Source organism: Hyperoodon ampullatus (genome assembly GCF_949752795.1).
Source record: "Hyperoodon ampullatus genome assembly, chromosome: 4".
Classification (NCBI taxonomy): domain Eukaryota; kingdom Metazoa; phylum Chordata; class Mammalia; order Artiodactyla; family Ziphiidae; genus Hyperoodon; species Hyperoodon ampullatus.
In genome coordinates, this window is record NC_136917.1 from 29108252 (window position 1) to 29128861 (window position 20610).

Sequence of the window (20610 nt, forward strand, 5' to 3'; positions counted from 1 at the left end):
TTACCTATCCCCCACCCCCCCGAGACAGTGCGGTTTGTCATTCATTCCACCCTCCGGCCTCCCAAACAACAGAGGATCAGAGTTTTACTTATTAATTGCTGTTTAGAGGAAGTAAGGATTATTTCCTATTATCTGGATGAGGAAGCTCAGGCTTGAGAGTAGTGAGTTATTTGCTCCGAGTCAGTTGGGCCTTTCTAACTTGAGTCTGTTTTCTTTCACTATGGTTACTAACTTCCTTTACCCAGACGGGGCAGGCGGTTCATCCACCGAGATGTTACCTGGAGAAGATGCCAGGAGGGTGAGGGTTGGCACCCGGGGACAGATGATCCATGTTGTTAGTAGCTGCAAGGCCTCCTATCAACAAAGTCAAATTGGAGGGCTTTAGCCTTTATTCCCCCAGATAGTCCACAAGCCTGCAATGCTGATAGGATGGCATTGAACCTTCCCGTCAGGCGGGGGTTGAGACTTGTGTGATCTTCCATCACTAACGTCTCTGAGGGGACAAACCCATCCCTTCTTCCTTCTTTTCAGTTTCTTAGCGATGTGTTCAAAATACATAAATACCATTAGCACATATACCCATCTGCTACCCTGCCCAAGCAAGTCTGGAAGTACTGATGTTCTTCTCTTGTACTTCCGTTATCTAGTTGTTGTTGTTGTTGGTTTTTTTTTTAGGAAGGGCAAAGGAGGGAAAGGTGGAGGCAAAACACAAAGTGTAATTTGGCAAGTCCTGTAAGGATGGCTCGTAGCCTACAGTCCCCACTAGGGCTGACCCTGTGAACACTACACCTAGAGGAGACACACTGAGGGGCAAACTGATACACCTTCTGTCTGGGGTAGTTTTTGTATTCTCCTGATAGTGTTCCAGAATCTTCTGTCTCCAGGAAGAGAGTGAAAGACTTTATGTTTGTGCTTTCCTTGATGCCAGGGCATAACTCCAATTCTTGCTTCTGGTTCTGGCTTCAGAGAGAAGGGAGAGGTTTCTTTGTTCCTGGTACAGGTTAGGTGTGGAGCCTCCACGCTGCATTCTGAATTTAGACTTTTCCAAGCTAGGAAACTCCTCAGAATCTTTGAGACTTCTGATACTGTTTACAAATAAAACAGCATTTGAAATGGGTTTAAACAGAGTTTGAGAGTCCAGTAAAGATAGGGTTTTCAGTAAAACCTAAACGTGAAGCCCAGTGTCTATGGATATCAGCATTGACACGCTCAGTCCTGTTTGTTTTGTTGTTGTTGTTTCTGTTGTTGTTCTTTTTTCTTCTGAGTGCCTCCTTGGTGCTGGCACAGTGCAGAGCATAAGTGGGGGCTGCTCAAGTGAAGGGCAGGCTCTTGGGATGGGGAGGCGGGACTTGCCAGGAGATCCTTATAATTCTGTATCCGATGAAGCAGGCCCCCTAGTGGTTGACGGCAAGACCTCTGGAGTCAGTCAGAGATGATTGTGAAGGGATGAGGTAGTACGTGTCACATCCCAAACCGTGCCACACACAGCAGGAACTCAGGCAGTGAGTGTTAGTCTTCTGTACAGACGGTGCCTAGTACAGGCATGGCGTGGAGAGGGGATCAGGGAGGGTCGAACAGCCCATTGTTGAGTGAAGTCATAGGTAACTGGAGAGTGTGCCTTTCCCTTTTTTGAGTTCTTTTGGGCCCAGGAATAGGATCAATCAGATTGTGGTGATAATGTTAAAAATAACCCTAACGTTTGGTGAGTGCTTGCTTTACATGGATAATACGAATTCTCATGACAGCTTTCCAGGGTAAGAACTTTTATTAGCCCCTTGTTCCAGAGTAAAAAACAAACTCACGGGCTTCCCAGGTGGCGCAGTGGTTGGGAGTCCGCCTGCCGATGCAGGGGACGCGGGTTCGTGCCCCGGTCCGGGAGGATCCCACGTGCCGCTGAGCGGCTGGGCCCGTGAGCCATGGCCGCTGAGCCTGCGCGTTCGGAGCCTGTGCCCCGCAAGGGGAGAGGCCACAGCACTGAGAGGTCTGTGTACCACAAAACAAAACAAACAAACAAAAAAAAACAAAACAAAACAAAAAAAACAAACTCACAGGGATTAAGTAAGCCTGCCTGAGACCACACAGCTAAGATCTGGTAGAATCCATCTAAATCCAGAGCCCTTGCTTGCTCCAACGTAGAAAAAGAAAGAACGAATGAACAGGTGGGGAGAGGCCCTTTCCAGAGCAGCACCCTGAAGCTTCTGTGAAAGTCAAATCTGTATGCTGCCTTTTTGGGTGAACTTTTTTTTATCTTTTCTCTAGGCAATTGAAGATGAGGGGGGTAATCCTGATGAAATTGAAATTACCTCTGAAGGAAATAAGAAGACATCAAAGAGATCCAGCAAAGGTATGGAGGATTTTATAAGCATTGCTAATGTTAGGAACGTTTTTCAGAACTGACTTCTTTTGCTAATGTGCTTGTGGACTGCCCTGTGAATCAGAAGGACCTTGAATGAAGGTTTGCATTTTCTTTCAAGATCCCTCCACTGTATTTTTGTTTCCATGGTTCTTGGGAATTCAGAGGATGGAAGAGGTACTTACACCTCTACTTATTTTCCTCTGTAGGTTCCTCAGCAGCCGTTGCTTATCCAGACTCTTAACCTTCTTTAAGTAGAGAGTGTTTAGAATTACTTGAGTCTCCTATTGACCTGACTTGTGGAAAATAACTTCCCTTTTAAATACTGCCTGGCCAAAACAGAGTTGTCACTTTTACGGGCATTGCTTTCAAAAACTGCATACCGCATAAAAGCCAGATTCCACGTGGCATTAATGACCTTCACCGTCTGCCCCAAATCTTCCCTTCCCCGCTTCCTCCCCCACCACCTTCCTCTGTTACATATACCTTAATCAGTTCCCAAACATGTGGTTTACTTTCTTGGCTCTCTGGGCCTTAGCTTATATGTTCCACCCACTCCTCTTCCCCATTTGTCTGCATTCAAGTCCTAGTTCATCAAGAGACAACTTCTGATCCCACCAACAGCAGGTCTTCTCTCCTTAGGTCCTCTGTGCTGCCATGGCCTGAGTTTTAATGCTTACGTCTCATTCTGCCTTGTGTCACAATCAGGTTGTTGAGGACAGGGGCTGCGTCTTCCTTGTCTTTCTTCCTGCTTAGTATTTATTCATTGAGTTACTAATGGAATTCAGTGACATTCAACTACTGTTTTAAGAAAGAATTAGCTAAAACTGCGCATTTGGGCTGTCCTGAAAGTTCTCTTGGTAATTGGAGGTTTTATTGCTCAGGCCCCAAAACAAAACAAAATATTTTTACCTGGTCAGTGGTGAAGAATTGGGTGTGAAATGTCTAAGAGGCAGGCACCAATATCAGCCATGCTCTGGGCTATATAAGCTCTGGGAGAACAGCAGTCAATGACCTCACTTTGGAATGAAGTCACCTCTGTGGTCCACAGTTCATCGAGCATTTTTGGTTTTGCCCAAGTCAGTGTTTTTGCCAAGGCAAAGAGTGCTGAAAAATCAACAGAGAAAGACAATTATAGACTGGGAAAAAGTAGAGCCTGTGGATATCCTTTTTGCTTTCTTTTTCTTTTTAACAGAAAAAAATGCTTGTGTTAAGGTCTTTGGAAATACAAATGTGCATTAAGTAAAGTGTTGAAATTCCTTTCCATTCAGGAGGCAACCCGTTATTAAAAGTGTGGGCATATTTTCCCAGACTTATCTGTGTGTCTGCAGTCATCTAAAAATGCAGAAAGATGTGCACACACCTGTGTGCCTTTGTCTTTCCTTTAAAAAAATCGGTTCTACTACACACCGTATTCTCTAATTTGTTTTTTTTCACTTAGCATGTTGAGGACATTTTTCGATAGTGCTGAAGATAAAAAGAACTCATTCTTTTAACAGCTGAGTAGTCGTCCTTCATATGATTGTACCACAGTTGAGCTCGTCAGTCTTATTACTAGACCGTTGGGGTTTGTTCCAGTTTTCAGCACAGCCATGAACCAGAGCTATCTCTGCTGAAGGATATGTTTTTGTTAACTTATTGGAAGTAGAATTCCGGGGTCAAAAGATATGTGCCTTTTATTTTAAAAATAGCTACTAACAAATAGCTCTCCAACAGGCTGTACTGGTTAATATCTGGCCACATAGGGGGTGGGAGAGGGTGCCAATTTCTTTAAATTCTTACTTAATGCTGAATGTTATGGTTTTTTTAATGTTGTCTTATATATAGAAGAAAAGTATTTCATTGTATTTATCTGAATTTCTCCCCAGGTAAAGTTTCCATTTACATTTCTTCACAGATTAGACAGTTTCTGATAATTGGCCATCTGTATTTTCTGAATTGCCTTTTCATGCCCTTTGCCCGTTTTTCTGCTGGGTTGTTGGTCTTATTGACTCTTGTGGGCTCTCTCTCTGTAAAATGTCACAGTTGTTTTTTCCCTGTCTCTCATTTGACTTAACTAGTTTGTGGTGTTTTGGTCTTTAAAGTTTCAATCTGTAACACAGGCAATGCAGTCAACTTATTCTATACGGGTTCTAGATTTTATGTTGTATTTTAAAAGGCCGTCCTTTGCTTTAAAATTATTATTTTTTAAATCATTCCGCATTTTGGAGTGGTATTTATGGCTTTATTTTGAGTTCATTTGGAGTTTATTTTTGCATATGATGTGAGATAATGAGGGATCAAAATATGGAACATTCCTATCAGACTCCTCGTGCCCTTGCCCAGTCATAGTCCCTGCCTGTCCCTCGAAGGGGGGGAAAATATGTGATTACTTTGACCATAGATTAGTTTTGCCTGTTTAGAGCTTCAAGTGAAATAGACCCATTTAATACAGATTTTTTTATTTTGTTGGCAGCACCGCACGGCTTGTGGGATCTTAGTTCCCTGACCAGGGATTGAACCCGGGCCCTCAGCAGTGAGACCATGGAGTCCTAACCACTGGACTGCCAGGGAATTCCCAATACAAACTCTTTTGTGTCTGGTTTCTTATGCTTGGTGTGGTTCTATTCTGGAGTTTTACAGTACATATTGATATTTAATAGGGCAAGTCTATAAGTTCTGAATTATTTACAACTATCTTATTAGATTTTATCATGATTTTAACTGAAAATAATTTTTTCATCCGCCCTGTTTGAACAAACTCAAAATGGTTTGAAATCTGATTATTTTAATCAGAATCCTAGAAAGCATACCTCAGGTAATCTCAGCATCCCTCCAAAGTAGTTTCACACCAATACTTTGTTTAGCAGAATCTTTTAAAATAATTACCAGCAAAATAATTTAACTAGAAAAGCAAGGTCAGCATGTTTGCTTTTTAAGCTATTGCCTGATTCTGTGTTGCTGGGTTGTTTTTGTTTCTTTTGATATAATTTCTTTCTTTTTTTTAGAATAACCATCAAATGCATTTTAATAATTGGCAAAATTTTGAACAGATACTTCACAAGAGAATATAAATAAATGGCCAGTGACCACATCAAAAAATGCTTATCATTAGCTATCAAATAAAGAAAATAAAGAAATAAAGACTATCATTAGCTATCAAATAAAGAAAATAAAATTAAAATGACTAGAAATGGTAGAAAACAACTATTAAAATAGCAAAGATATAGAAAAACAAACTCCCATACACTGCAGTAGAGTATGTAAAATGATGCTATTTGGGGAAAAAAATTGGCACATACTTATTACAAAATTGAAACTTCAACTAAAATACAACCCAATTATTCCACTCCTGTGTCTTTAGCCAAAATAAATGAAAGCATAGATCCACACAAAAATTTGAAAATGAATGTGCAACGTATCTTTTTTTTAGGAGACATAATTTCATACTTAGAAAAGATGCAAGAATAATACAAGGAATTCTCATATACCTCATCCAGATTCCCCAAATGTTAGCATTTTATTATATTTGTTTTATCCTTTTCTTTCTCAGGACAGGGAAGGAGGGGGGAGAGAGAAAGAAAGAAAGAGAAAGAGATAAAATAAATGTAATATATATATATATATTTTTTTCCCCCTGAACTGTTTGAGAATAATTTGCATGTATGTGCCCCTTTGCCCCTAGAGACCGCAGTATTTTCTAAAAGCAGGGCCATTACATAATTGTACATAGTTACCAAAATCAAGAAATTAATGTTAATATAATACTGTAATCTAAGCTTAGACCTTATTTAGATTTAGCCATTTGTTCCAATAATGTTCTTCATAACTCAAAAGAAGAAAAAATCTAGGGTCTTTTCATTGCCTTCAGTTGTCACGTCTTTTTGGTTTCCTTTAATCTGCAACAGTTCCTAAGACTTTCTTTGTATTTGTGACATTACCATTTTTTGAAGAGCACAGACCACTTATTTTGAGGCCAGTTTTTCAATTTGGGTTTTTTTGGTTTGGTTTGGTTTGGTTTTTTTCCCCTCGTGATTAGGTTCAAATCATACACTTTTGTCACAAATACCACCGGAAGTGTTATTTTTCTCATTTAACCTCCCTAGAGGCAGGCACATCCTGACCATTTGTGTAAGTGACTTGAGGTGGTATTGGTTGGGTTTCTCCACTGGAAAGTTAACTATTTTACTCTTTGTAATTGTATTTATGGGGAACATACTTTGTGACTTATAAATATCTGTTTCACCCTCCACTAGTGTCAGCATTCACTGAGTCTCGTCCAGTGGTGATTTTCTAAATTTATCATTCCATCTCTGTTAGTTGGTTTTCTGCCATAAGAGGTAGCTTGCCCTTTTCCCCCACTTATCAGTGTGAACTTAGAGATTCCTATTTTATTCAGTAGGTGATAAGTAAGCCTTTATGATTATTATTTTTTTTGATGCTCAGATTGTCCCAATGAGAGTCCTTCAGGCTGGCTCCTGTGTCTTTTTGACATGATCACTTCATTCTTTGAACACTTACTTTCTGGCACAAGACAGTGTTCCAGTGTCTGTTGCTTTCCCTGTCCCGCACTGGGAATCAGGCATTTCTTCCAGGTACCCTCCTTCCTTTTTGTGGAGCGTGCTGTTGTACTCTTTGCTACTGGAATGTCAACTCCTTGACCAGTGCTGGGTCTGTAAGGTCTTTTGGTCTCAGTGTGCCTCATGAAATTAAATAATGCTAAAGCAATCTGAAATAAGCCAATGACAGCTTAAGAAACGAGAAAAAAAATATGGGAATTCCTTGGTGGTCCAGTGGTTAGGACTCTGCGCTCTCACTGCCAAGGGCCGGGGTTCGATCCCTGGTCAGGGGACTAAGATCCCGCAAGCTGAACAGCGTGGCCACAAAAAAATAAATAAAGCTCTGGCTAATATGAACAGTGCACCTGAAAAACTCACTAGCTAGTTATAATTGTTCATCACTTGATTCTCTTGCGTTTTTGAGGTGGCAATGATAGATCATCCACAAGTCAAAGACTTAAGCAAGTTATTGCCAGAAGCCATTAAAAATAGATATACTATTCTTAAATAGTAAGTAAAGCTAAAGGGAAATAGTCTAGTAGCGTGACGTGACTAATTCTGAGGTTTTCCTAGATGTGATGACTTGATATCATAAAGTTCTCAATTCCCCCCAAAGTAACCTAAAAGAAACTTTGAGATTTGTCTGTTCTAAAATTAATCAAAAAGAAAATACACAAGAATAACTAAAATTGAAAAACAGTGTTGCATACTTGCTCTTATTTTAACGGTAAGATATTGAAACAGTGGGGAGTTTAAGGATTTGTTCATTATAAAGGAAGCACTAAGGATTTTTCAGTAAACAATGTTGGAACAGTTGGCTATCTGGTGGTAGGGAAAAGCTCTATTAACCTTCTTCTATGCAAAATAGAAATTCCAACTAGAATATTATTTTTGTAATATAGTGATAAGGAAGGCCTGAAATGAGACTTAAAAAAAAGAAACTATAAAGAAAAATAAATTTGGCTACTTGAAAACTCTAAGTCTCTCTTAATAAAAGATACCATAAGTAAGATACAACAACTGGGAGAAAATATTACAGCATGCAAGCATCCAGAAAGCATTAAATATTCCTACAAATTAATAAAATAGACAATCCAGTTGACAAAGAACAACAGAGATTATGAATAGGCAGTTCACAGATGAAAGAAAAAACAAACAAGGCCTATATACAAGAAAAAAAATTCCCTTTTGGTAACTGAAGGAAAGCAAATAAAAATAATGAGATATCATTTTTGCCTGTTACACTGGTAAAAATTTACACAATTCTCAATATCCCACATTGGCAAGGGTGTGAGGAAATGGGTAGTTATTGGAGATGGTAAATTAATAAAGCTGCTTTGGGAGGTTAACTAAACTAAGGAACTCCATAATATGGAATAAAAGATGGAAGTGAATCAATATATAGCACAAGAAACTATTCCAAGGCCTTTATTGAGTAACAAAAGCAAGTAACAGGATGTATATACTATATGATTCCATTACATAACAAGTTTATTTCCATTTGAATGATATATATGTGTAAATCCCCAAGAAAATGTTTTGAAGGATCACCAAGCTGGTAACAATGGTTACCTCTTAGAAGTGCAATGGGGAGAAGGGAGACTAGCTTTTTTCATGTATTTATGAGGGTGGATCTTTTATTAATAAGTGGTGTGAATTTATTTATTTTATTTATTTTTGGCTGCGTTGGGTCTTCGTTGCTGCGCACGGGCTTTCTCTAGTTGCGTCGAGCAGGGGCTACTCTTTGTTGTGGTGCGCAGCCTTCATTCACATTGCGGTGGCTTCTCTTGTTTCAGAGCGCAGGCTATAGGCACGCGGGCTTCAGTAGTTGTAGCACGCAGCCTCAGTAGTTGTGGCGCACGGGCTTAGCTGCTCCGCGGCATGTGGGATCTTCCCGGACCAGGGCTCGAACCCATGTCCCCTGCATTGGCAGGCGGATTCTTAACCACTGCGCCACCGAGGACACCCCAGTGGTGTGAATCTTTTAATGAGTGTATTTGTGTAATTGTGTGGATGTATTTATGTAATCAAGCAAATTTTTAAAAATATTGACCTTTCCACATGCAGCAGGCCACTCGGGATACTGGGGGGATATCCCAGCAGAAGTCCAGGGAGGTGGTCTAACAGGTGAGTTGGACGTAATTGCCAAAGCAGAAGCTCAGCAGGGAGAAGAAACTGGAATCCCAGGCGAGGGGGCTGGGAGCAGGTTATGGAGACAAGCGCTGAGCGAGGCCTGTAGTTTGGAGACTGCGAACATTGGAGGCGTTTTACTCTGCGGAAGAAGGCTTTGAGGGGTACCTTTCCCCTTAGTACCAAAAAGAGTCGCTTTAGTTTTTGCCAGAGTGATATTTTTCATTCACATTAATTTTGGATTCGTTTAGACACACTGTTTTTCATCTTTGGAAAGTAGGGTATCTTACCCCAAACCTACTTCCCCCCAAAGTAGGCGATTGTTGATAAGCATCCCAGTAGGGGTGTGCTTTCTATATTGAAGACTAAACGTTCTTAGAACTGTATATTCTCTTGACGTTTCTGGTCAGGTCATTTAGCTGGGAGAGTTCTCCCGTGGAAGGGATTTGAGCTGCAGTGTACCTGTGCTTACTGCTCAGGAGAACAGTGGATTGTGAGATCTGAGTCTGCCTGATGAAAACCTGCTGCCTTTCTTGTGAAAGGGAGAAAGACAGTATAAAGGGTGGCAAGTTTGTGGTAGTCTACTTAGATTTTTTCCTAGTAGTAATTCAATGGAATTGGACAAAAACCAATGTGCATGTTCTAGAATGGTGACCAGCTTTATCAAATACAGTAAGTCTGTGGAAACGTTGCTGGTGTATCTTCCTGGCATATTTACAAAGACCACTGGGTTGAGTTCCAGACATTTTTGAAGCTCAAGACATGTTTTGCCATAGGAATATTATAAAATGGTATTGGGGTTCCCAGTCAGCCGCCAAGGCTACTTGCACGTAATGTATTGCATTCTAGTATTAGTGTCACAATTCCCTGTGTTCCTAAATAAGATATTCCTGAGAACATAAGTGAAATTAGAATGTGGAAGAATCAAGTAACACACGTTATAAGAAAATTCTCACCCTTGAGAGAGGTTTTTTTAACGTCTCAATGATGGTATAAATGATTAGGGTTGAGCTCCCCGCACACACAGATTCTATATACACTTACGAGATTAATCATTAAATATAGGCAAATTCATGTCTAGTTCTTTTATATTACTTGAAAAATACTTAGTAGTCTTAAGAAATTGATCTTTGCTTTGGGGAAATAGTCGTCGCAGGAAGTGAGTCCTCCTGAGGTTGTGCAGCTAAGGACAGGTGGCTGATTAGCACCTCTTTCCATAGACCAACATTTCAGATCAGTTGGGGGGAAAGATTAGTAAATGGTGTTGGAGAATCAGTTTCCAGATGGAACAGGCATTTGTAAAATAGTCTTACTCAGCAGGAAACTGAAAGAATCAAATGTTAAAAAATGAAATCAGAAAAGAACTAAATATAGGTGAATATTTGTGTGGTCTTGGTGTGGAGATGGGCTTCTAAACATGAAGGTAAAAACCATTTACATAAAAACCGATTAATAGCTTTGGCTGCATGAAAGTAAAATTTACCCAGAACCCAAAAACAAAACTAAAAGATTGGTGAAGAGCTGGGAGAAAATGTGTTGTGTATATGACATGCAAATTAAAGATGAGGAGAAATGGAACAGAGGTTTTTTAATTGGGGAAAAGGTATAAATGAGAAATTTTTACAAATGTGCGAATGATTGACCAAAAAATGCAACCTAAGCAGTGATCAGATAAATTCATGTTAAAACAAGTATTCCTTTTTTGCCTAGCACATTGGCGTGGGTAAAGAAATAGCTGATTTTAACAAAGATTCAGAAAAATTGGTACTTTGATTCACTGTTGATGGAACTATGGATTGTAATACTCTTCCTCTGGGGTATCACGATAATATGTGGGGTGTTTCTTTTTAATAAAAGACTTTAAAATGTTCGTACTCTTTGTCCCAACTATGCCATTTATAGAAATATGTCCTAATATGACAGTTAACCTGGATGCAAAAAAAGAATTACCAGAATGTTCATTTTATAAGCATTTTCTTAAATCTCCATCCATAGGTATTACTTACGTCAATGACGGTGTCTCCATATAATGCTATGAAATTATAGAAAGATTTTCACAATACATTAAGTGAAAAGATTTTAAAATGGCAGTACAGTGCCATTTTAAAAAGCGAAGTACATGTATATACATAGCACAGTATGGGAGGATATCTATCAATATATGCCACTGTATGATAGCTCGAGGGCTAACTCTATATGGTAAAATTGTGAAAGGCTTTTACTTTCTTTTTGCTTTTTTATGTTTTCCTTTTATGTCATTGTTTCCGTGGGAAAACATGTTCCACGTTCCTTAACTAAAAAGCAGCACAGGGACTTCCCTGGTGGTCCAGTGGCTAAGACTCCACGCTCCCAATGCAGGCGGCCCGGGTTCGATCCCTGTTCAGGAAACTAGATCCCACATGCTGCCACTAAGAGTTCTCCTGCCGCAGCTAAAGATCCCGCATGCCGCAACGAAGGTCCTACATGCACAACGAAGATCCCGCGTGCTGCAACTGAGACCCAATACAGCCATGTAAATAGATAGATAGATTTTTTTTTTTAAAGCAGCACTTTTTCTCTCCCCACCTCTTTTTTTTTTTTTTCTTTTTGCCACAGCACGCAGCTTGCGGGGTCTTAGTTCCCCGACCAGGGATTGAACCCAGGCTGTGGGCAGTGAAAGTGCAGAATCCTAACCACTGGACCGCTAGGGAAGTCTCCAAAGCAGCACATTTGTGTAAGATACTCTTCTTCCCATAACCAAAGCCACTTAACAGGAAGGGCAGTCCTGGAAAAGGTCTAGTCTACCTCCACCTTATTAAGAATCCATTTCAGGCTCCTCATACTTCCACAGCCAGTTGATAAGAACAGAACCACTTCTACTTGGGGGTAGTAGAGGGGCTGCCTTATGCAGAATGGCCTTCCCATTCCTGGATAATGGTGTTCCTAAATGGAGAAGTGCCACGGGTGTTTTAGGTTGTCTTATTTCTGTAGTGCTTAGGGCCTATAAAACTGAAAGTTGTCACGTCTGGAAAGTGCATATCGATGATGTCATGCTGTAAATTATTCCTCCAGGGCGCAAACCAGAAGAAGAGGGTGTGGAAGATAACGGGCTAGAGGAAAATTCTGGGGATGGACAGGTATGTGCAGCCTTGTCAGTGAATCAGCTCCGTGCGTGGACCCATGACAGTCATCTGATGGTGGTATTTTGTTTGTCACAGGAGGATGTTGAGACCACTTTGGAGAACTTGCAGGACATCGACATGATGGATATCAGTGTGTTGGATGAAGCAGAAATCGATAATGGAAGTGTTGCAGATTGTGTGGACGATGACGATGCTGATAATCTCCCGGAGTCCCTGTCTGATAGTAGAGAGCTAGTCGAGGGAGAAATGAAGGAGCTTCCTGAGCCGCTTCAAGAACATGCTGTAGGTAACTCGGCAGTGTCTCTGCAGTGTACCCTAAACGTAATAATTCCTCAAATAGCTTAATAGATGATAAGTTTTATATCTGGAGTTAAGTTCTTTTAATGCCAGTTGAGTAGAATGGTGGCTAATCCATTCACATGTAAAAATCAGATGAGTCTGAAAAACACACTTCGCTTCATTGAAAAATGGTGTCTTGTGAGGAACTTGAGTATATGCTCTCCATTTGTATCATGCGGTGTTAAGCCTTTTGAGGATACTATTGTAGATCTTCCTGTTTATTATAGGAGATTGGTCTGTGGTGTAACACCTGGGATGCCTTGAAAATACCAAAACAGAGGTTGAAAGTTGGTCTTTTGCTGTCAACCAATTGGTACTCGCCTAGTCAATCTTTAACACTAACTTTGATGTTTTTAAAGCCTTAGTTTTTTTTCTTTTTAGATGCAATTATGGTGGGCATTATTTATTGAACTTTGTCTGCCAGTCATTAGGGATTATTTCCTTTAATCCTTTCAACAACAGTGTGATATATAGATGCTGTTATGCCCATTTTCCAGTTGGGGAAATTGGGGAGTAAAAAGGTAAAGAAATATCTCCAGACAATATATAGGTCATATGAGAATAAGAATTAAGACCAGGCTAATTCCAGAGTCCATGTACTTAACTCATATACCACATTATCTCAGTGCTGTTAAGTTTACTGGATTGTGTCGTTTCCGTGAGGATGAACGTTTCTCAGGTAGCCAGACGAGGCAATGAAAAATAGAAGCCATGAGGCATCTTTGTAGGAATTCCTAGGGCTTGGTCCTAGGAGGCACCTTGTTTTCGTAGTCCTCCTCAGATCTTTTGTGGAGTGTCTCCCGAGTACTCCAGTACTCCCGAGGGGAGGAAGCCCTGTTCTCTGTTGGTCCACCCATGCCCTCCTTGGAATGTGTTTGCATTTTCTTTTGGAACTGATCCCCAGTACCCTTAGAGGTAGCAGATAGTCATCTTTGAAGGGGGGGGGTTTGAGAAACGATTGAGTCATTTTGACACAGATAGGGTATGCAATTGTTTCATCTTTTGATGAGTCTCATTCACTGGCTTCCTAAAAAGGAGTACCAGAAACACGAGAGCAGTGAAACCCTTCCTTATTGGCTGCTTTTCCTTAAGGCTGTTTTATTCCCTGTGATTAGAAAATAATATATTCAGTAACAAAAGCTTGGAAACGCGTAAATGCCTATCAGTAATTGTTAAATAACCATGGTTTAGTGGAAGCAGTTGTTTAAGAGTTAACAGCATTGACTAGAGGTCTGCCACTTAACTTGCTGTGTGACCTTGGCTAATTTACTTAATCTTTCTGGGCCTCATTTGCAAAAATAGTAGGTTTGAGGAGAACTAAATAGATGAATGCCTATCGCTAATTTACAGCAAAAGTCATCAAGCTGGCCAAAGATCTACTGGAACACAACCACACCTATTTGTGACAATTGTCTGTGGCTGATTTCTGGAAACAACAGCAGAGTAGAATAGTCATGACAGACCGTCTGGCCTACAAAGCCTAAAATATTCACTATCTGGCCCTTGACCCTGGCTTAGAGCAGCGCCTATTGTATAGCAAGTGGCAGTAGGGTTATTGCTACTGTTACTGTAACATTTATTACTCCTTCCGGTAATACATTCACTACTTCTATATACCATCTCAATGAACTAAGCTTATTTATATGAACTAGAATAATCTCCAAGATGGCAGCAAAAGTAAGGCAGGGAACAGAATAGTGTGCTACTAATGGAGACAGAGAAAGGAGAGATGGTCTTTCACGTGCCCATGCTCTTGTGAGCATGTGTAGAATGTCTTGAGATGGCTGTGTCAGGGGAAGGGAAGGAGTGGTGCAAGGTGGTTTCCTAGTCAAGTAAAGGTAATAACAATACATGCTAATTATAAAATATTTTGAAACTATCTCCCCCCAAAAAAAATAAACCAACATTCAGGGCTTTATAACAAACAATCTAAATTATGTTAGGTCACACAACAATGATCTTATGAACCCCCTTTCTATATTTGGGGAATCCCTTGCCTTACGGACAGAGCCCACCTCATAGAGTAGAAGCTCAACATACCAGTTATTCTTCCCCTGCAGGTGGGGCAGTGTTGGGTCACCTGGGCTTTGCCAGTCCTATGCTCCTGTCCCCACACTGAGTTTGGAAGTTGATGATGCTGAGTGGCAGGGTTCCTGGAGAAGCCCTTCCCATGTGGGCAGTAGCCACCCTAGCAGCAGCAGTCCCAGTGGCAGTAGCATCCAGGCTCGGGAAGCTGTGGTGGCCATGGAAATCCAAGAACCCACTCTGCAGCATGATTCTAGATGTTGTTCCTGGAAGAACAGCCCCAAACCTGGTGGTCCAGTCTACCAGGAGAGCCCATGTAGTGCCCAGTTATGCTTTTTTTTTTGCTTAACTTAGACTTTCGTTTTTCTTTGTTTGGCTTGCATCTTGAAACCCAAACTGATACCATTTTAGTGGGTCTCCTAGTCTGCAGGTATATGTTTATGTACATTTCTTTTATTTGAGGTGGAATCACAATATAATGCTTTTTTGATTCCTGCACTGTGTTTAGAATTTCATCTTAAGTGACTTTTCATGGCTGAAGCTTTTCACTGTACGGATGTACCATTATGTTACTTTATTATTGATGTAATAAATTTTATTATCCATTTATTTTACAGGTAGAGGACAAAGAAACTATAAACAATTTAGATACTTCATCATCTGACTTCACTATATTACAGGTAAATTGTTGTATGTCTCAATAATTTTAGAATCAAACATTAGACCACAGTCTCTGGAAACCACTTCCAGTATTGTATGGCAGTCCCAACTAAAAGTCATTGCAAAGTTTATTTCCTTTGTTGGCTTCTGTAGAGGGGGTTTTGCTTTCCACTTTCCCCTAATATGACATGCCTATTGAAAAGGGCTCATCGTCTTGGCTTCCGTTCCAAGCACTGTGGCATCCCTGCAGCTGAGAGGAGGGTGTGTTTGCAGGGTTCTTGTTAATTTGATTGGTGGGAGAAGGGCAGCCTTTCGGGTCTGTTCTGGATGGCATCCTCTGCAGAAAGACTATTAGATGAGACATGAGACAGCAAGGGGGACACCCCCTCCTCAGGAGAGACGAATGGGGCATGGATGAGGATGCAAGGGGGTGACCAGAGCGCTGACCTCACAGCTGGGAAGAAACATGGATTCTCAGGGGTTCTGGTTCTGCCTTTGGGAAGTTTTTCTCAGAAAGTACACAGATTTCTTTTGATAACTATGTCATCTTGGCTGTTTGACTACCATCTGTGTAGAAGTTAAATCTTACATGAGAACAAATGAGATGTGGCCTAACTTTCAGGTATGCTTTGCATAAATGTGGATCTTGAGTTTCCTTTTTCTTTTTCTGCCAGCCTGTAGATGTAAACTGTTGGAATAAAGCTGGGTAGCTAATTTTCAGTAGAAAGTTTTGTGAGGAAATGAAAATACTTAGGCCAGTCATAAGTAAGCTGACTGCCATTCAACTTATACCAGTCCTTGTTTTTTGTTTGCTTTAATAATGTCACCTGTACTGCTTAATTGGAAATCACCTTTTAGACAAGATCTTCATTTGCTTCTGCCAGGCAGGGGCAAGGTTTGTTATTAGCGAGCCAGAACCCCGGCCTTGAGGGTGCAAATCTCAAGGAAACTTGGTGAAACCCAATTCACCTTTAGGGCTGATGTCTCTCTCCAGCAGCAAAGTGACACAACCTGTTTCTGACTCAGAAGGGAAAGGAGGAGTGGGTCTTGTCATTTTCTTGAGTGTCTCTGTAGGTCAAAGGCTCCTGTATATATTATCCTAACCAGATGCTTATATATAGCCCCTCTCAGAGACAAATAGAAACATGTGCATTTCTCTCTAGGGAAAGTCAGGAGAGAATTGTTCTGCCTAAAATGATTGTTTCCTTCAGTGTAGAATCTTTAATTCCCAGCATGAAATGAAAAATAATTGATTACCAATAAATGAAACTATTATGAAAGTGAACAGTTTCCTAGGGCTCTCCAGAATGGCAGGTCAGTGCTCAGTGGAAGTTGCAAACCATTCACGTCCATGTAACTTATATGCTAAGCACCTGTGCTGTGTCAGATGCATGAGAAGAAAGGTTGGTCTCCATCCTTCCTGTGTAAGCAGAGTGATGAGTTGAGGCCTGGACTGATAAACAGACTCTCAGTCACATAGCCTTTGCTTAAATCTTGGCTTTGCTGTGTGTCCTTGAGGAAGTTTGTCAGCCACTCTGTGCCTGTCTCCTAATCTGTGAAAAGAAGGATGATACTAATAGTACCAACCTGCTAGGGCTGTGTGATGATTGGTTAATATATATATAGTAAGGTGCTTGAATTTGTGCCTGGAACCTAGACAGTGCTTATCAGTGTTGGCTGGAATTCCAGAATATTGTAGTTTGTGCAGAGGGAATGTAGGGGTCAGGGACCACATATTGAGAGAAAGTCCCTTCCTTTAGTTGGGCAGCCTCTCTATGACAAGGTAGCCCCTAAGCTAAATGCCAAGGGATGTGTAGGACTTGGTCAGGGGTGGGGTGAGTTGCAGATGGCCCTGCTGGAGAGGGAGGTGGGAATGGGGGTGGTAAAACCAACGCTACTGTCGGCAAGGAATAACAATGGTGTGACTTGACAGGGCTTCCTGGGAAGGGTTGGAGGGATATTTAGGAATTAGGGCTGCCTGGTGGGTCGTTGGTTAGAAGAGATAAAGGAGCAGGTATGTGTAACACTGGAGAGGGCTCAGTTGACCAGGTGGGCAGGGATGGTATGACCGTGCAAAGAGCAGAGGTCAAGCCACCTGTGCCTTCTTTCCCTCGATCTTTTCAATTTTTGGAAACTAATGCTATATTAATTAAGTGATGATATGTGTCAGGCATTCTACTAGGCACTAAACGTAGAAAAAATGAAAACACTGCCCTCCAGGGCAGTGTTTAAGACAATTTAGAGGGACAGACAAGCATGTGATGGGTTCATCACCATTAAAAGTGATATAATGTTGCCAGGCGCTGGGAAGTGCAGCAAAGCAAACAACACAGTAATAAACCAGGCCCCTTGAGAGCATCCTGGGCTGTGGGGCTTGGGGCCAAGGTGAATGAGGTGGGCTGCCAGCTGTGTGGGCTCTTGCCCAGAACGAGCAGGTTCTCCACCTGTTGCATTTGTGAGGTCCCTTGTCTGTGCTTTTAAAATTCCCTTCTTAGTTATTACAGTTTTTGGTGTAAATAAATTCTAGGTTTCATCCATCTGGCACAATCTTATTTATATTTTTTGTTGTAGGAAATTGAAGAACCATCCTTGGAGCCAGGTACTGTTAAATGAAAAATTTAGCAGCGGGGTTTGGAATCATTCTAGTTTTCCACCTTCTCTAATTTGAATTCTTTAATTTTAAAAAGTTACCTTAACTGTAGTATACATTGTTCTAAAGGTTTGCGATCCAGAACATACCAGGATCATAGAGATTGGAAACCCAGCCATATCACCAGATCTGTGAAAGTGGCTAACTTCTCATTTCGCAAAATGTATTGGTGAGATGAAACTATCTCATGCCTTTTTAAATGTACACGGCACTTAAACGTATGTAGAGAGAGTTTGCATGCCTCTCGAGAGCAAATACCTCTGTACCCCACAGAACAGATCTTGTGATATTGGGCAGTATCTTAACTTTGTGGTTTTTAATTCAGGCAGCGCAGGCAGTGGTAGGGAGATACGGTTTAAAACATTGAGACGTAACTGGATTCCAGAAGAGGAAAGAGTTTCTTCATGAGAATTCCAAACAAATAACTGTTCACTTTCTGGACTACAAATATCTCAGAGCACCGATGGAAGAGATTCTGGTTTTCATGTTGGACTGTTCTGTTAAAAGAAATTCAAAGAAATTTGGAAATTGAGCTGTTCAGTGAATGGTGATACATTCAGTTAAGCAACTTGGACTTTGGAAGCTAAATTTGGAAGAGTCATATATAAACGACGACAGAATGAAGACTGTCAAGAATCAGCCAGAAGGTTATGGGGGTTAAATCTCTGGGATGCTTTTCTCTTCCATGTAGCGTAGAGGCTTGCTCTCGCAGGCGGTTGGAGCGCAGGTAGTGTAACCAGTGTAACTTTGTGTACCCGCGGGTTTTCCAATCTCTGTGTAGCTAGCAGTTCTCTTCGTGTTAGTGTGGCAGCCGTGCCAGTTCCACATTTGTGATTGCTTTATTTCCCTGGTAATTAAACCTTGTGCCATTCTATTCCTGTTAAATCCGTAGAAAATGAGAAAATACTCGACATTTTGGGGGAAACTTGTAAATCTGAGCCAGTAAAAGAAGAAGGTTCCGAGCTGGAGCAGCCATTTGCACAGGAAACAAGTAGCGTGGGGCCAGACAGAAAGCTTGCGGAGGAAGAGGACCTTTTTGACAGCGCCCATCCGGAAGAGGGTGATTTAGATTTGGCCAGCGAGTCAACAGCACAAGCTCAGTCGAGCAAGGCAGACACCCTGTTAGCGGTAGTGAAAAGGGAGCCCGTGGAGCAGACAGGCGATGGCGAGAGGACGGACTGTGAGCCTGTAGGGCTAGAGAAGCCAGTTGAGCAGAGTAGTAAAGCCTCAGAGCACACGGAAGCCTGTAGCGAGGAGGCCTCGGAAGCGCCCCCGGAAGCCTCAAGCCCAGACCCCAGGGATAGCAAAGAAGACGTGAAGAAGTTTGCTTTTGAAGCTTGTAATGAAGTCCCTCCGGCTCCTAAAGAGTCCTCAGCCAGTGAGGGCGCTGATCAGAAAATGAGGTTTGTTTTTTCTCAGTTTTAGACCAGACGCTATCTCCTTTTCATTGGTCATTTAATGACACACATAAGCTGTTGTTTCTGCAATTGGCCAGCCAGACTGATGCAATTGTAGTTTACTTCTAAAGAATGTTTTATTTCTCTTTGTTTATTTTAAGCTGATTACATAATCTTTTTTCTTTTCTCAACCTATCATGGTTGTTTTCTTTAATTCTTCCTAATTATCTTTAGCCCAGCAGAATTAATTAACTCCTGTGGGTCTGAAATCTTATGGTTAGGTCAGATTTCCAATACACGTTTGTCGGGGTATCATTTTTTCAGAACTAAATTTCGGGTAGGTATGCAACCTCAGCACGTATTTTATAATTTTGAGTTTGTTTCCTGTCTGCTTCTTCCTTCTGGAGTGACATTGTCTTTTGTCTCTAGTTCTGTCGAAGATGACTTGGATACCAAAAGGCTTTCCAAAGAGGAAAAGGGTAGGTCAGCGTGGCATCGTCCCCAAGAGCATGTTTGGCCCCCGTGGTGGTGGGTGTTTGGTTCTGGGCTGTCCACGCCCATTTCTGCCTCACATATGCCTGTGAGCCCATCTTGAAGCCTTTTCTCCACTCTGTCGCCTGCTCCTCACTGCAGGTTCTGGGTTGCAGGGCAGAGTTGACACATTGATTTGATGCTCATGCTTGATTTTGCTAGAGGGCTTTGAGCTCCTCCATCCTGACAGATACCTTGGGGCGGTGAGGGGCGGTTTCCCTGGTATTGCAGATTTATCAACACCAGAGCCCTTTATTGATTCACTGATTGAGAAGTAGTTTTGCTGGTCCAGATTCCTCCTTAATCAGTGTTCTAATAAAAACAAAAACCAGGGGTAGGTTGTGCTCTGTGGTTCTACACTGATAGCACCTGCCTTACATTCCAAAGTCGCCTCACTGGATTGGGTGATGCCATTTGGTAGCTAAGGGACTCTCCCACGGGCTGAGCAGCCCCCGACTCACCATGGTAAGTGGCGTTGCCAGTGGTCCCATCTGCCTAGTGTGCAGCTCCAGAGTTTGTGTAAGGACAGTGGGCGGGGCCCCACACCCCAGCTGGCTTTGCGTACTGCTGGCATCTGGGACAAGAAGGGAAAGTGTCTGGTTTGGAATGATTTTAAGCTTTTTTTAAGACTCAGGATATTGTTGGTGTCGTGTTTTTGACCTGAACTTTTTTTGTGATAGGTCGTAGCAGTTGTGGTAGGAATTTCTGGGTTAGTGGACTCTCTTCTACCACCAGAGCTACAGATTTGAAAAATCTTTTCAGCAAGTATGGGAAGGTAAGACCGGGGATGATACTTTTAAGCCCATGCAGTATGGCTTCTACGCGCAAATTATTGTCCCCACGCAGTGAGGACTTGGAGTGACCG

General features: G+C 41.5%; 1 protein-coding gene across 4 annotated transcripts in view; it reads left to right on the top strand.

Annotated features, from left to right (window-relative positions):
- The window catches only part of SAFB (scaffold attachment factor B), a gene marked incomplete at its 5' end in the record, with an annotated part of 34086 nt that overhangs the window by 1292 nt on the left and 12184 nt on the right, over nt 1-20610 (top strand). For 2 of the 4 annotated variants that reach the window (XM_079702876.1, XM_079702877.1), the window contains 8 exons: nt 2260-2344; nt 12073-12137; nt 12219-12425; nt 15125-15187; nt 17739-17766; nt 18710-19220; nt 19644-19703; nt 20436-20520. In XM_079702876.1, the coding sequence (XP_079559002.1) occupies nt 2260-2344; nt 12073-12137; nt 12219-12425; nt 15125-15187; nt 17739-17766; nt 18710-19220; nt 19644-19703; nt 20436-20520 (1104 nt within the window). Of the gene's footprint in view, nt 1-2259; nt 2345-12072; nt 12138-12218; nt 12426-15124; nt 15188-17738; nt 17767-18709; nt 19221-19643; nt 19704-20435; nt 20521-20610 lie in introns of those variants that run through there. The other 2 variants (XM_079702878.1, XM_079702879.1) reach the window with 2 other exon arrangements.